Consider the following 16,307-nt stretch of genomic DNA (forward strand, 5'->3'; position numbering starts at 1 on the left):
ATTTCAAAATATAGTTGCATATAATAAATATATACACCTTTTAGTTGTCAATTTAAAAAATAAAGACTCATAAGCAACATCTACATGAGCAATTGAGCTTTAATAGCAACAGTAATATTTGAAATATTGTAATCACTAAAATCATGTTCCGGTTTTACTACAAATGTACTCCTGCACTTAAAAAAGTAAACCAACTCCAAAATTTGCAACCCAAGTACATTTTAAAAAACATAGACAGCTCAGAAATGAAGTATGACATATTCAGAGAACATATTAAGTCAGTATTTTAAAAGACAAGAAAATATTGAAGGCCTACTATAATTAAACCATTATTCCTCAGAAATATTCCAGAAGATAAAATATCATGAAAATACTTAATTCTACTTGAGACCAAGAAATGTTTTGAAAAAAGATTTTATTTATTCTTCATCATCAAAGGAGCACCCTTGATTGTAGAAGATACTCCTGTTCTTATGAGTTTAGTATTTTCACGGACAAAATTGTGCTGACGAATTGGCATGTTGTCATATCTCTTGTTAGTAGAATCGATTTTGGCTTTTACATTTATCAGTGATGTGCTTGCTGGGGGTAACCCATTGATTTCATACAACCAGTACATATCTTCTGTCTGGAAATAAAGAGGGAGATATTTTATGTACAATATCTGGGGATTCTGAAAAATGCAGGGAAGTGAAGGGAAAAACGCAGTATATTTCAATTAATACCTTCTCTTTGCCACAAAGGGTATGGGAAAGTTACAAAAATGAAACTGCATATATAATGACAGATATTTAATGTAAAAATAAATTAAGAAGAGCTTTGGCTTTTCTTTTTCTTTTTTTTTTTTTTTTGGTACTGGGGATTGAACTCAGGGGCACTCGACCACTGAGCCAAGTCCCCAGTCCTATTTTATATTTTATTCAGAGACAGGGTCTCTCTGAGTGGCTCAGGTCCTCACTTTTGCTGAGGCTAGTTTTGAACTCATGATTCTCCTGCCTCAGCCTCCCAAGCCACTGGGATTACAGGTGTGTGCCACCATGCCTGGCTTAGTTTTTGAACTAAGGACTATTCACTGAAAATTTTTCAGGTAACGATGTGTCTGTAGGTGAACTATGTATCCATCTGACAGAAGGGAAAACAATCCATTTGGTAGACATAAGAGTATTACCTAGAATGAACTCTAATCAATGGAAACAATACTTTTCAAGATAAATTTATCCATGAACATTTGAGTATAGCCATAGACTGGTAGAATATGTTGAGCTGGTTTTTAGATTATCAACATATGTAATATAACATTTAGAAAATACCAAGAGAGGAAAAAGATCATTGATGACAATCATAATCCAAGTCAGTACAACTTATACAGGCATTTATTTAAGAACCATTTATTTCTTCTATATATGTGCAAGATTTAGGCATAATTCCTAAGCCACAGTCAATTAGGCAGTCTAGCATTGTCTGCACGTCTATGTTCATACCTTAATATACTTATGTTCAATCCTATTTCTGTAGAATTTCCTGAAGCCCCCTGTTTTAATATAAGCTTTCTCCTCATACTAAGACTTGTACTATGTATGCTCAGCAAACTATTCCTAATAATTAGTAGGCCAAGTGAATACTGGCCTAATATACTGGGCTTGCTGTGTAATATGATATCCACCAGTGGATGCCAATTAAGTGCAGGGATTTATTGTACATCTGACATGGTCTTATTATCTTTCCTTTTATCTAGTGGTTGCAGTATTATGTATTCAGAGTCAGTGATTCAAAAGTGGACCAAGCGATAGGAAAGGTAGCAGAATACAACAGTCACTAATATGCCATTATGTAAAAATGAGAGTGTGTAACCGATGTGATTCTGCAATTTGTATTTGGGGTAAAAATGGGAGTTCATAACCCAATTGAGTCAAATGTATGAAAGATGATATAACATGAGCTTTGTAATGTTTTGAACAACCAATAAAAAAAAGAATAAAACCTTAACATATGGAAAAAAAAAAGTGGACCAAGCCAAAAACCATAATACAACTGAGTTAAGTACTCCTTTACTTTGTATAAGGATGTCAATTTGAAAAACAGACCCAGATTTTGGTGATTGTGCATATATCATTGTAAATTTTTTTCCAGTAAAAGTCACTCACTTCATGGGTCCAAATGAATGAGCTAAATGAAGAGACACACACACCCATATATCTGGCACTTGGTACTAATATGTGAGCTATAAGAAGTGACTGGTACTCATGTCCAGCATTTTGTGAATTCACATGAGAGAGCCACATGACAACATCTATATTCACACCTGGTACCTAATGTGTACAAATAGGAGCTACAAGTAGGGGCTTTCATCTTCATCTGACACTTAGTTCCAGACTCCCTCAAAAATTATTACATATAAAGACACTATTTTAAAAGTCCCATTATATTACAGGTAAGATTCCAACAATTTTATAATGTGTGTGTGTGTGTGTGTGTGTGTGTGTGTGTGTGAGAGAGAGAGAGAGAGAGAGAGAGAGAGAATGTATGAATTTTTAATTTTTAGTAGTTGTAGATGAAAAGGATGCCTTTATTTTATTTGTTTATTTTTATGTGGTGCAGAGGATCGAACCCAGTGCCTCACGCATACTAGGCAAGCACTCTACCACTGAGCCACAGCCCCAGCCCTATATGTGCACTTTTTTTTTTTAATAAGATTATTATTTTTTTTAAAAGAGAGAGTGAGAGATGAGAGAGAGAGAGAGAGAGAGAGAGAGAGAGAGAGAGAGAATTTTTTAATATTTATTTTTTAGTTCTCTGCGGACACAACATCTTTGTTGGTATGTGGTGCTGAGGATCGAACCCGGGCCGCACGCATGCCAGACGGGCGCGCTACCTCTTGAGCCACATCCCCAGCCCAATATATGTGCACTTTTTAAGGAAGTTATTCATGCCCTTTTCCCAATATGTTATATAACAGTAAGAACAATACGCTTATTTTACAAAATAATGATTAAACATTAGTTTTTTAACCTATTGTTAATTTTCTCCAACCCAGCTATGAATATAAACAATTATCCATTTATATTTTCAAAAACATTTTAAAGATATAGCTCTATATCTTCTTCCCAAAACTCTCTTTGAAAATATAAATAAAAAGCAAAAGTTAAAATAATATAAGAATAAACTAATATCTCCATACCACTACTACCTCATAGAATCTGTGTTGATTTTTTTTCTTTCTATCATTTTTCTACCCATTCAACCATATACTTTTTTTTTTTTTTTTGTATCAGGGATTGAACCCAGGACCCTTTACCGCTGAGCCACATCCCCAGACCTTTTTTTTTTTTTTGTATTTTATTTAGAGGCAGGGTCTTCCTCAGTTGCTTAGGGTCTCACTAAGTTACTGAGGCTAACTTTGAACTTGTAATTCTCCTGCCTCAGCTCCCAAGGTGCTGGAATTACAGGCATGAGCCACCACGCCCAACTTTGGGTTAATTTTTACAATGAATATTAAATTGATCATTGTACTTTACAACTATTTTTTAAAGAAATAAAAGTAGTACTTTTCTAAGTTGAAAAGTTCACTTTTAAGTAGTGACTCCATATTCTGAAAAGAGATCAGGCAAAGCCTTATAGAATGAATGACCAAGGTTATGTTTTTAAGTGCATATTTCTTTCTGTGAATGGAGACAATTGATAATTATTCATTAGTAGATGTGGTCTGTGGCCACCCACATCCCTCAGGAGTTTCCATTTCTCTGTTCGCTCCAACTTTACATTGTCAGTACCTGCAACTCCATGATTAAGAGTTTTTCAGAAACTCCAGAAAGATTCTCTCTTGGCATCAAAGTACTAATTGTCCCTGGAAGCATTCCTCAATCAATGATTAGAATGGTATCAAGAAGTGCATAAATACCCTAACTTCCTGGCCCTGTTGTGTGTGAAAATTCTGAGGTATGCATGCTACACTATTTCCCAGAGGTCTCTCATGGGATTAATTTCTAGTTGCTCACTGTGGCAGATGCCTTGATAAAGCACCCTTTACTGATTTTTCTTCCTTCTGTACATCAAATCCTGGCTTTCCTATACCCATTTCTTGAGATCACAGAGCAACTATGCTACTTGAATTCTTATTTGAGAATACTCTTCTAAGGAAATACAAACCAAAATATATATTTACACTACCATTTTCTACTGTTTTATGCTAATGGTAGATTCCTTTAAAAGCAATGAACATTTACCTATAGTACCTATGTGTGGTTATGTTTCTAATTATAACATGGGCATTTACACATAAATATGACATATTATATATTCCTATATATGTACAATATTATATAAACAAGATGAAGCATCATATGTTTTATCTTGGAGAAATCTGATAGTTTTCACATTTTTGTAAACTATTTAAAATTTACTATGTGCACTATGGAAAACTCAACAGACTTATTACTCTCTGAGTAACACAGATTTTTGTAAAACTTTTGAACAAGTTAACTTTGGTCCCTCAAAGCTAATGCTATTTGCCTTATTTACTAATTGGAAAAGATAGCTTTTAATCATTCTAAACGTGACTTAATTACATGAGAAATTATGAAGCTTGCTAATATGATTGTTGAGATTTGTTTGGGCTAAGATTTAATTAAGCTATCCCTTAAAATCATTTTTATTTTCAAGTGAAGCACAATGAAGATCATATTGCTGCAAATATTGACTCGATGCTTAAAATCAATAATTTAAAAAATGATGATAATGTAAACAATAATTTTCATTTAGATAATGATTTAACTTTTTAAATTGTCTTCACATTTATTATGAGAGTCATTGTGGTGTTGAAATTAAGAACTGGGATTTGGAGTCAATTAGACTGAACCATGATTTTAAGATCATTGATTTGATATACACAATTATTCTTATGAATCTCCAGGGCATTATACTTAGAATAAAAAACTAGTTTCAAAAGGTCATGGAGTAGAGTGTACTATTCCATTTGTATAATATTCTATCAGTGACAGAACCATAGATATGGAGAAAAGATTAACATATGTCAGGGTTATGGCACGAATTTCAGTGTTGGACACAACTATAAAGGATTAGCACAAGGTAGTTCCTCTGTGGTGGTGGAAAAGCTCTTTATCTCAGCTTTGGCTATAGTTATATTCATCTTATACTTGGGTTCTAATTGCCTAGAATCACACACAAATACACAAATGTAAAAAAAATGATGCTAAAAATAGAATAAGGTCTCTAATTAACAGTGTTTTTACCAATATCAGTTTTCTTGTTTTGATATTTTACTGTAGATATTAAGATGTCACCATTGGAGGAAATTCAAGGAAGGCTTCACAAGACTCTGTACTTTTGCAACTTCTTGTTAAGTCTGTACATTTTTAAAGTTAAAAATATATGAGATTTAGAATTCACCTGAAAAGTTGAAAACTAAATGGATATTTGACATGTATTGATACTATGGAATTATTGTTAATTTTTAGTTCTGATAATGGTAGCACGGTTATGATTTTTATCATTTAGAGAATAGTAGGAATTATTTACAAATAATACAATGTTTTGGATTTTCTTTAATGTGGAAGGTGAGAAAGGCCGTGAGTGTGAAGGTGAAGCAGAAGTGGCTATGAGTTTATAATTGTTCATACTGTATGATGAGTGTATGGAGGTTATTATATTTCTGCACATATTTGGAATTTTCCATAATAAAAACTGAATCAACAAAGTACTAATTTCTTAAACATATTTCAATCTCAATTTGATTCTCATGTAAGCTTTATCAAATTTGCCACTTCAAACTAACTAAAAATGACAAGAGTCTCAGTTGATTCCATATATAGTCACATAAAACCTTTAATTATGCCACCAATAATTTAATTATCAAATCACAAGGAAACTAGGCACCTATTTTGTTCATAAAACTTGATAAATAGTTAATTTAAGAAACTGCCCATTGTATGCTAGATAAAATGAATACTGTTTTAATTTGCAAATCTTTTTAAGGATACCATTTAATCCCCTTAGAGTATATAAGCAAGTATAACATGATCATCTTAAGTACCAATACAGGCAATGGGATATGCAGTGCAAGGAAAAAGAGGCTTTATCTTCTTTATTATTTAGGTTGTACATACTCTTCAAAAGATGAAAAACAGAAATAACTTTTTCAAATACTATTCAACATTTTCTCTTTTTCATTAAAATAATAACAGTATTTTTCTGATTATAGCCCTACATAATAATTGTTTGATATAAAAGTTTAGAAATCCCTTTGGCATTAGGATTTTTGTATTATAAGATGACAACATGTCTTTTGAGTCTGTGCTACTGAAAGTAAACTGTGGTAATAAGTATCTTTTCCAAAATAATACGAAAATATCTTTGGCCTAAAAGTTCTTACTATAAAATGCATATGAAATCTTATAGAGAAATTTTCCTTATTGGATAAAATTTTAAAATTGTATTTGCCTTGACTATTAATAAAATGGCCAACTTAACAGAATCCTTTATAAATAGTACATTTTATACCATGTTTTTCAATTCTAAATAAAATTTACCTTCATATTCTTCATTTTAGTTTCAACATTTGACAGTACTGTATGCCTTAATCAAAGGTTCCAAAATTTCTATCTCAAATAATCTAAAGTTAATGTTTTTAACAGCTATATTACACAAAATGATACATAGCTATACATATCACTTTACAGTTGTTATTTGTTTCTTCCACATTTCCTTAGTATGGAGGAGAAGTGATTTCTAACTTTCCCCTGGTATTGACAACCTTTATGTTATATTCCATATTTAAATTCTTTTACTACACACAAGAAAAGTAAAATAATACACAGCAGTTGAAATAAGTTGACTTTTGCAAGGTTGCTATTCTCTCTGATCAATGGTAAAACACTTTCTTCTTCATTTAATGCTTTTAGTGATATCACGCATCCTTGAGTATTGTCATTATAGAACTCACCTCTATTACTAATGTTGCTTTGTATTTCTTACTGTACATTCGGGGTTTAAATCCTACAACGATGAGGATTCCTTTAGTGTTATAAGGAGGAAGTTCTCCAGACTGAGGTTTTACAAAAAACTCCGGATCACTGCCAGGTAGGAAGTATGCAGTGAATGGCTTAGAATATCTGGAATAAAAGTATAAATATCAACCTGTCAAATTAGATTGTGATCTAATTCTTTTTGTGAGTATTGATGTATAAAGTTTGAATCCTGCTGCAAAAGGCATACATTTAAATATGAATGCTGAATACTAATAGAGTAAGAGTGAGAAGGCATTTTTATAATGAAGTGTCATTCTTCCCAGGGTGACAAAACAGAATCCTAAAGTTTTTTTTTATTCACATTGCATTCATAGTGTACAAATAAAATATACTATCTGTATAAAAATTATCAGAATTTATGTCCCAAGTGAAAAGTTAGCCAATTGCAAATACGTTCATATGTAAAATAACTAACTGCTAAAGCTATGATAAAGTCTTTTGTTTCCAGTAATATTTCATTATGATATTTGCTTACTTTCTTTCAGCTCTCCACTTGTTAAGTGAGGTGAAAACCCTTTAGAGTCTCATTAAAGATTTTTGGTCCTGAAGATGGTCTATGATCTGAAGTGAACTGAATGACATTTTTGGATTCCAGTGACTATCTATCTTCATGTCAAGGTTGGCTACATTTGAGGTGAAGACTGTGAAAGAAGTTGAGGGATTTCCTGGTAGAATAAAGCAGGGCAGCCATACACTGCATAAGAGGTTGTAAGTGAGGAATTTAAAATTCAAATTGACAGGGAAAGTGCATGTAACATGTCAGGTATGGCTTCTGAAAACAATTTCAATAGTGAAACATAGAAGAAAACACAGGAAAAATTCAGTTTGGAACTCACTGATCCATTCAACAAATATGTACTGAGTATCATGATGGAATATTGAGAACGTGGTCTGTGGATATGGATGGCTTAGATTGGAATCATAGCTCTATTTTGGTCCATGAGTTTAGAAAATATACTTAATCTTTCTGTTTCTCAGTTTTGTCACCTGTTAAATTAATAACTATAGTAAATTAACTTTATCAATGCCTGGCACATGGAAATTGGTAAGGATTAGTCAGTGTTACTTTGATCACTGCTATTGTTTTAAACAGTGCTGGAAAATGATGAATGATCCAATAAATAAAGTCTATGAAGATTATATCAGGAAGATGGCAGAAAAGGAACTCACAAATTCTCCTACCCCTCAGTGGAGACACCAATTCAGAAATAATATATGGAAAATTTCCCTTGTTGGAATACAAAAGTCAGTTACAAGTCTTTGTGCCATGGTAGAGCAAGAAACAAGCCACACAAAATTCAAGGAATTTCTTGGTACCTTTTTGACATAGTTCCTTCCCCTGGCACAGTGCTGCTACATGATAGGAGAAAAAAGCCAGCTAGCTCCTGGATTTTTCCTGAGGAGGAAAATGGGAGACTGCACCTGGGCATCCAAAGTTCTGATTTTACACTGAGGTGGGGCTGCATAAGGAATTGGCTTATGACTTTCCTATCTCTTAAGGCTGATGGAACTCAGCATGCTCTAGATTTCTGGGGGCTATCAAGAACCAAACAGAAAGTCCAAACAGAAAGCTGAAGAAAACAATTGATGAAAAGAAAAAATGTAACAAGAAGAATCAACAACAAACTTGATCAAGCCAAAGAAAGAACCTATGTACTTGAAGAAAGATCAATTTGAAGAGAAATCAGCTCTAAATATCTAGTCAAAGGATGAGTGGAAAAAGAGTAAAAAGGGATGAATAAAGCCTTTGGAATTTGTGGGACACTATCAAGAGAGCTAACCTTTGGGAAGGTGGCATCAGCAAGATGGTGTAGTAGGAAATCCCAGCCTTATTTCCTTCCACAAAGAATGATTTGTCAGATCTATGATTTGCCTGATGCTATGGTTTGACTGCTCCAAAACACATGTTAAAATTTAATCCCTAATGCAATAGTGTTGGTGGTGGGGGGCCTAATGAGAGGTGATTGGATCATGAGAGTGGCACCCTCAGGAATGGATTAGTGTCACTGTCATTGGAGTAGGGAAAATCAGTTGTTATAAAAGTGACCTGATCTCATCCTTGCTCTTCTTGCTGTCTTATTCTAACCCTTTCACCTTCTACTGCAATAATATACAGTACACGATCATTGCCAGTTGCTTGTGCCATGTTCTTGTACTTTCTAGTCTCCAGAATCAGGTCTGTTATAACAGCAGAAAATGGACTAAGACACCTGACAAAGAGCTCAAAATAATTGTTTCAAGGAAGCTCAGCAAACTATGAAGACAGACAGCTCAACAAAATCAGGAAAGCTCAATAAAGAGACAGAAACTATTTTTAAAAAAATAATATGGTAGCTATTCATGAATGGAAATAAGCCTGAAAGAGTTCAAGAGCCCATTTAAGATGCAGCAGCAATACAGTAGAAGAAAAAAAAAGCAAAGAATAATTATACATTTTGACTGCACCACCCATCCTCTAGATAGCACACAGAGAGAACTCCCTGGTTTGCAAGTTCCCCTAACAGGGAAAAAAAAGTGGGTTGGAAAACTAACTTCCCTAATCCTTTGGGGGTACTTTCTGGGATAGTAGTTTCAATTTCATTTTCCCTAGGTCACCGTAGAGATTAACATAATTGTTAAGTCTAAAGACAGCTGGAAATAAAGATGGAAGATATCAATAGCAGCCATGGGGCAGGAGACACCATGATCCTCAATGTCCTGTTCTGCACAAGACTTCATCAGTCTTCTTTACTGAAGACCACCAAAGTCCTCTTGGTGGTTATGTATCATTCACATTTTCATGGCCAAGGACCCCACGGTGTTTGCTATCAAAGACCACCAGGTGGCTTGCTCTCCCAGGCTTTCTGTATATTTCACTGCTGAGGAAGCAAACAGCCAGCATAGACACCATAGATTTCCTGAATATTTCACCATTGAAGGCCCCACAGAGTTTTGCCTTCATGGTCTCCCAGTGCTGAGCCAAATCTACCCTTCCCCATCTACAACCATTTCAGCTGCTGCTGTTGTGGATGTTCTGGCTTAGTCCACACAACCTCCACATGTGTGCTTGCAAATGGGCTCAGGCTCTCTGCTGCAAACCCCAGCATATATTTAAATATGAATGCTGAATGCTAATAGAGAAGGCATTTTTATAATTAAGTGTCATTCTTCCAAGGGTGACAAAATAGAATCCTAAAGGGTTTTTTTTTTCACTCCCATTGCATTCATAGTATACCCTTTCACATGCAACTGGCTAGACTCCATTCCACAGCTGACCCATACAAATTGCTCAAGTACACACTGACAGCCTAACTACCCCATATGTGTCTGCAGTTAGCTTCATCCGTTATCTGGATTTATCATCTAAGCATGGGCTTCCAAATGCCGCCTGTCTTGGCCACTTGGCAGTGGACCTAGTGTTACCACTAAAGAATCCAAGAGCCTTCAAAGATACCTGGACCTCTCATAGCTCTTATGTCCATGGGCCACACAGTTGCTGATGTTACAGACCTCAACTGTCCAAACCCATGAGACATTATTTCCTCAAAGACCTGAAAATACTATATGCCACCAAACATGGCACCCTCCACCATTAGACATAGTGCTATAGCATACACCCACCCACATGTCCTGTTCCCCCATTCTGAAGATGAAAGTTTTTTTACTGATGCCAATCCATAAAAAGTCTGTAAGAGGTGACTACTTTTTCAAATGAACTGACGCCTGTGCAAGGTTATAATGATTATGAAGAATCATGGAAACATGACACCACCAGAGCAACAAAATAAACTTCTAGCACAGACCCCAAAGAACTGAAGGTCACTAATTGCCTGAGAAAGAAGTAAAAATAATTATTTAAAAGAAGTTCCATGAACTAAAAGAGAACAAAGGTAAACAATTTAATAAAATCATGAAAACACACAAGAGAAAAATAAACAGCTCAACCAAAAGATTAAAAATAAATAAAGGAACTAAACAGGAATATTAGCGATGAAATATATGATTGCTGAATTTAAAAATTCAGTTGATAGCTTCTAAAGCAGACTAGATCAACAGAAGAAAGAATGAACAAACTGGAACAGAAATTTGAGATGAACCATTTAGAGGAGAAAACAGAAAGAATGAAAACTTGTGTGGGATCTGAGAAAATATGAAGAAAGCTAATACTTGTATATTAGAATGGAAATAAGAAGAAGACAGAGAAAAAAAGGAACAGAAAACTTATTAAAATGGCTAAAAACTATCCCAATCCTAGGAAAAATATGAGCATCTAGGCACATAAAGTTCAAAGGTCTATAATAAGTTTTAATCCAAAATAGTTCACCAAGGCACATTATATTGAAACTGTCAAAAATTAAAGGCAAATACATAATCTTAAAATCACAAAGAGAAAAGGAACCTTAACACAAACAAAGGAATTCTAATAAGTCTACCTGTGGTCTTCTCAGTTGCAACTATGCAGATCAGAAGAGTGTGAGGATGATATATTTAAGGTGTTGAGGGAAAAAACTAAACCTGACAACCAAAAATTCTCAGCAAAGCTGTCTTTCAGAGATAAGGGGGAAAAATAAAGAATTTAATTCAAAATCTGCCACAAGAAATAAATTGCCACATTATATACAAAGATAAAGGGGTCAACTTACTAAGAGGATTAAACCATTGTAAATATATATTAAACCCAATACTAGAGCTCATAAATATATAAAGCAAATATTAATAGATCTTAAGGGAGATAGAGACAGCAATGCAATAATAGCATGGTATATTTATGCCCTACTTTCAACAATGGACAGATCATTTAGACTGAAAATTGATAAAGAAACATTAGGCTTGAACTGTACTTTAGGTTGACTGAACTTAATGGATAAATATAGAACATTTCATTTAACAGCAGCAGAATATACATGTTTCTCAAAAGTATATAGAACTCTCCAGGATAGATAGTTTGTTAGGTCACAAATCAAGTCAGCATATTTAAGAACATGGAAATCATATCAAGAATGTTTTCCAACCACAGTGCCATGAAACTAGAAATCAATAACAGGAAGAATTTAGAAAAGTCCACAAATGTGGCAAATTAAGCATGCTCCCGAACAACAATTTCTTTGTCAAAAAAGGAAACCAAAAGGAAAATTTTTAAAATCTTAAGGCTAATGAAAATGGAAACAATATATGAAGTATTAATGGATGCTACAAATTTAGTTTACAAGTAAAATTTATAGAGATAAATGCTCAGGTAAAGAAGAAAGCTCTCAAATAAACAAACTAACATTATGCTTCACTTATCTATAAGAAAAACCTAAACCAAAAGTTGATAGAAAGAAGGAAATAGTAAAAAAAAAATAAGGCTCATATCTATAGGAAAAAAATCAACAAAATTAAGTTCTTTGCTTTTAAATTAACAAATTCAAATAAATAAGAAAGAAAAATAGACATTACAGTGGATGCCTCAGAAATTAAAAGGAAAATTAAGAACTATTATAAACAACGCATGCAAGCAAATTGAAAAACTAAGATGTCAATTAATAAATTCCTAGAAGTATACAACCTATCAAAATTGGACCAAGAAGAAATAAACTAGTTAAAGAAGTCAGTTAAAAAAATTGTAGTAGTGGGCTGGGGATGTGGCTCAAGCGGTAGCGTGCTCGCCTGGCATGTGTGCGGCCCGGGTTCGATCCTCAGCACCACATACCAACAAAGATGTTGTGTCCGCCGAGAACTAAAAAAATAAATATTAAAAATTCTCTCTCTCTCTCTCCTCTCTCTCTCACTCTCTCTTTAAAAAAAAAAATTGTAGTAGTAAGTAAAAAAATTTCCAATGAAGAAATTTCCAGCACCAGATGTCTTCACAGCTGAATTTTACCAAACATTCCAAGAAAAATTAACATCAGTCCTTATTAAACTCTTCTAAAAAACGAAAGTCCCAATATTATACCTCCACAAACTAGAAGAACAAACTAAAGCCAAAGTTAGCTGAAGACAGAATATAGAAATTAGAGCATAAATAAATGAAATAAGGAATAAAAAAATTCATAAAAATCAACAAAACTCTGAGTGTTGAAAAGGTCAACAAAGTTGACATTGCTTTAACTAGACTAACTTAAAAAAGAGAATATTCAAATAAATAAAGAATGAAAGAGACATTATATATAATTGATTCTGTTGTTAAAAGGATTATAAGAAACCACTGTGAATAAGTATAAGCCAAAATAATTGAGAAATGGATAAGTGCCTAGAATTACATAACCAACAAAGACTGACTCATAAAGAAATAGAAAATATGACTAGGAAGGATATTAAATCAGTAGCCAAAAAACTCCTATGAAAGAAAAGTACAGGGTCAGATGACTTTCACTAGTGAATTTTACCATTCTTTTAAAGGAGAATTAACAATGATCCTTCTCAAACTCTTCCAAAAAATTGAGAAGGGAACACTTCCAAACTCATTTTATGAGGCCAGAATCACCCTGATACCAAAAGCACACAGACACTACAAGAAAATAAAACTAGGTTAATAGGCCTGATGAACATATATAAACACATTTTTAAATGAGCAAAATGAATTCAACATCACTTTCAGTGAATCGTATGCCATAACCAAATGGGACTGTGGGAGGCAATAATTTTTGATATATAAAAAAATCAAACAATGTGATATGTTAATGCAATGAAGTATAAAAATAAACAATTATTGTAACAGATACAGAAAAATTATTTGACAAATGGAACACCATTTCATGATTCAAAGAGTCAACAAACTAGGAATACAAGGAATTTTCTATCTCATCATGAAGGCCATATGCAAAAAGCCCACAACTAAAATTATACTCAACAGTGAAACACTGAAAGCTTTCTGTCCAAGATCAGGAACAATACAAGGATGCCCATTCTTGCCACTTCTATTCAGTATTGTACAAGATGTTTTACCACAGCAATGTAAAATAATAAATAAAAATAATAAAATAATAAAAGACATTCAAATATGAAAGGAAAAAGTAAAAATTGTTCCTGGTCACAGATGACATAAACTTATGTGTAGAAAACCGTCATAGAGTCCAAAGACTTTTGAAAGTCATAAATAAATTCAGCAACAGTGCAGGACATTCAAAAACCAGTTGCAATTTTTTTTTTGGTACCAGGGATTGATTCCAGCCAGAGGTGCTTAACCATTGAGCAATGTCCCCAGCCACTTTTAATATATTTTATTTAAAGACAGGATCTCACTAAGTTGCTTAGGACCTCACTAAGTTGCTGAGGCTAGCCTTGAACTTGTGATCATCCTGCCTCAGACTCCTGAGTTGCTGGATTTACATGAGTGTGTTACCATGCCCAGCTATGTTTAATCTGATTTAAACATTACATAGTATATACATGTAACCCATGAACATGTACAATTTTTGTTTTTATATATCAATTAAAAATAAATTTCACAAAATATCAGTTTCATTTGTACATAATGAATACATGGAAAAGGAGAATAAAAAATCCCATTTACATTAGCATCATAAGTAATAAAATACTTATATATAAACTTAACCAAGGAGACTAAAGACTTGTTCACTGAAAAATCTTTTATATATATATGTGTATATGTATATATGTATCTATATGTATATATGTATCTATATGTATATATGTATCTATATGTGTATGTATGTATATATATGTATATGTATGTATGTATGTGTATATATATATATATATATCTCCAGTTCATACTCAGGGAACCCTACATTGTGGTTTATTTTCTATATATGTGATTTATTTGTTTTATATATTATTATATATATATATATATATATATATATATATATATACATATATAGTCTCTAAAAGAGTCAAAGTGAAAAAACAAAAAACATAGTAAAACAAAAACCCAAGAATACAATAGTGTTTGCCAGGAGCGGCTGATAATGAAGGGTTACTCTTGAATAGAAATGAAGTTTTAATCCTGCAAGATGAACATTCTGCTGTAAAAAATTGTGCTTATAATTAATAATATTGTACTGTACCCTTAAATATTTGTTAAGAGAATTGATCTTATGCTATGTATATCTTACTGCAATGGAAGAAAAAAAAAGACGAAGTACCTATTATTAAGAAGATGAATATAATGCAGTGTTTTTAACTTGTTGATTCAAAAGAAGTAAACTCACGGTTAAAATGTTTTATATATATTTCCAAAATATAAACAATATACATGATATATAAAATATTAATGAATTGCTTTAGTCAAAGTTGAAATGAGGAACCATCCAGGATATGTTGTACAGTTATAATGTTTATTCTTCAGTTTCTAATCATCTGGTCATTAAGAATCGAGATTGTGGCCTTAGGTAATGCAGTGTTTCACAGTATTTTGCCAGCATCCTTACATAAATCACTATGTAGGGAGTTCCCTGAGTCTAAACTGGCTTCATTATCTTTTGATTTCTAACATCTTTAAGTTCCTACAAAACTATCTAAGAAGACCACACAAACAAAACATTTGATCTTAACTAAAAACATTCAGAAGTAGAAAAATCTTACAGCAAAATTCTTACTAACACAAGAATTATAGTTATTTTAAGTTTATTCAGATACTCATGGGGATGATAGTTGATCAATGCAGAACAACTATATAATCAGTTCATGAAATAATGAGGCTTCATTAGGAAAGGTTTAAAATATTAACTCACTAGTAAAGAAGTTCAGAATTTAGTATATTTCTAAAGTACAACTGCTTATAAAATATTGTGACCCTCTTCTGTTCTTCTAAAGTCCATGCACAGGAATAAAGTCTGGGATCTTTGGGAGAAATGTTGATGGCCAGTGGTGAGCTTTATAATTTATCCTTCTTCAATATATGCTGCTATATTTCTAAAACAAGATTTAAAAAAAGCCATAAAGCTAGTCCTTGGACTGAGAAAATAAGTGCTGAATGGCTCAAAGTATTCAGTGCCCTGGAACCCAGAACTGTATTCCTGGTGGGAATGAGGAAAGAAGATCCTCTCTGGAGAAGGAAGATGTAAGGCCTGCTATCTTGATATGGGAGAGATGGCCTGATGGATTGGGATATTTGGCCCTGGGTCTATGTTGTGGTTGTCTGCCCTTGATACACAACAGCAGCTATTTATTGTGAACACGGTCATCACTACTTAGGGGAAAGTCATGACCTATCCCTGTCTCCTCTGATGATAAATGTATACCAGCTTTTTCAGGCTCCCCTGGAAGCCTGGGCATTCAAGGAAGAAAAAGCCTGAGAAGAGATGATATCAGTCTTGAGAAAGATGGAAACATGAGTGG

The 16,307-nt window shown here is 33.3% G+C and overlaps 1 protein-coding gene across 1 annotated transcript in view; it reads right to left on the bottom strand.

Moving 5' to 3' along the window:
• Positions 1-415: 415 nt before the first annotated feature.
• The window catches only part of Cfap47 (cilia and flagella associated protein 47), a 416,223-nt gene continuing 400,331 nt past the window's right edge, over positions 416-16,307 (bottom strand). Inside the window, 2 exon segments of the mRNA XM_077793662.1 lie at positions 416-628; positions 6,959-7,127. Of these exon segments, the coding sequence (XP_077649788.1) occupies positions 416-628; positions 6,959-7,127 (382 nt within the window).

The sequence above is a fragment of the Urocitellus parryii genome, chromosome X (assembly GCF_045843805.1).
Source record: "Urocitellus parryii isolate mUroPar1 chromosome X, mUroPar1.hap1, whole genome shotgun sequence".
Taxonomy (NCBI): Eukaryota; Metazoa; Chordata; class Mammalia; order Rodentia; family Sciuridae; genus Urocitellus; species Urocitellus parryii.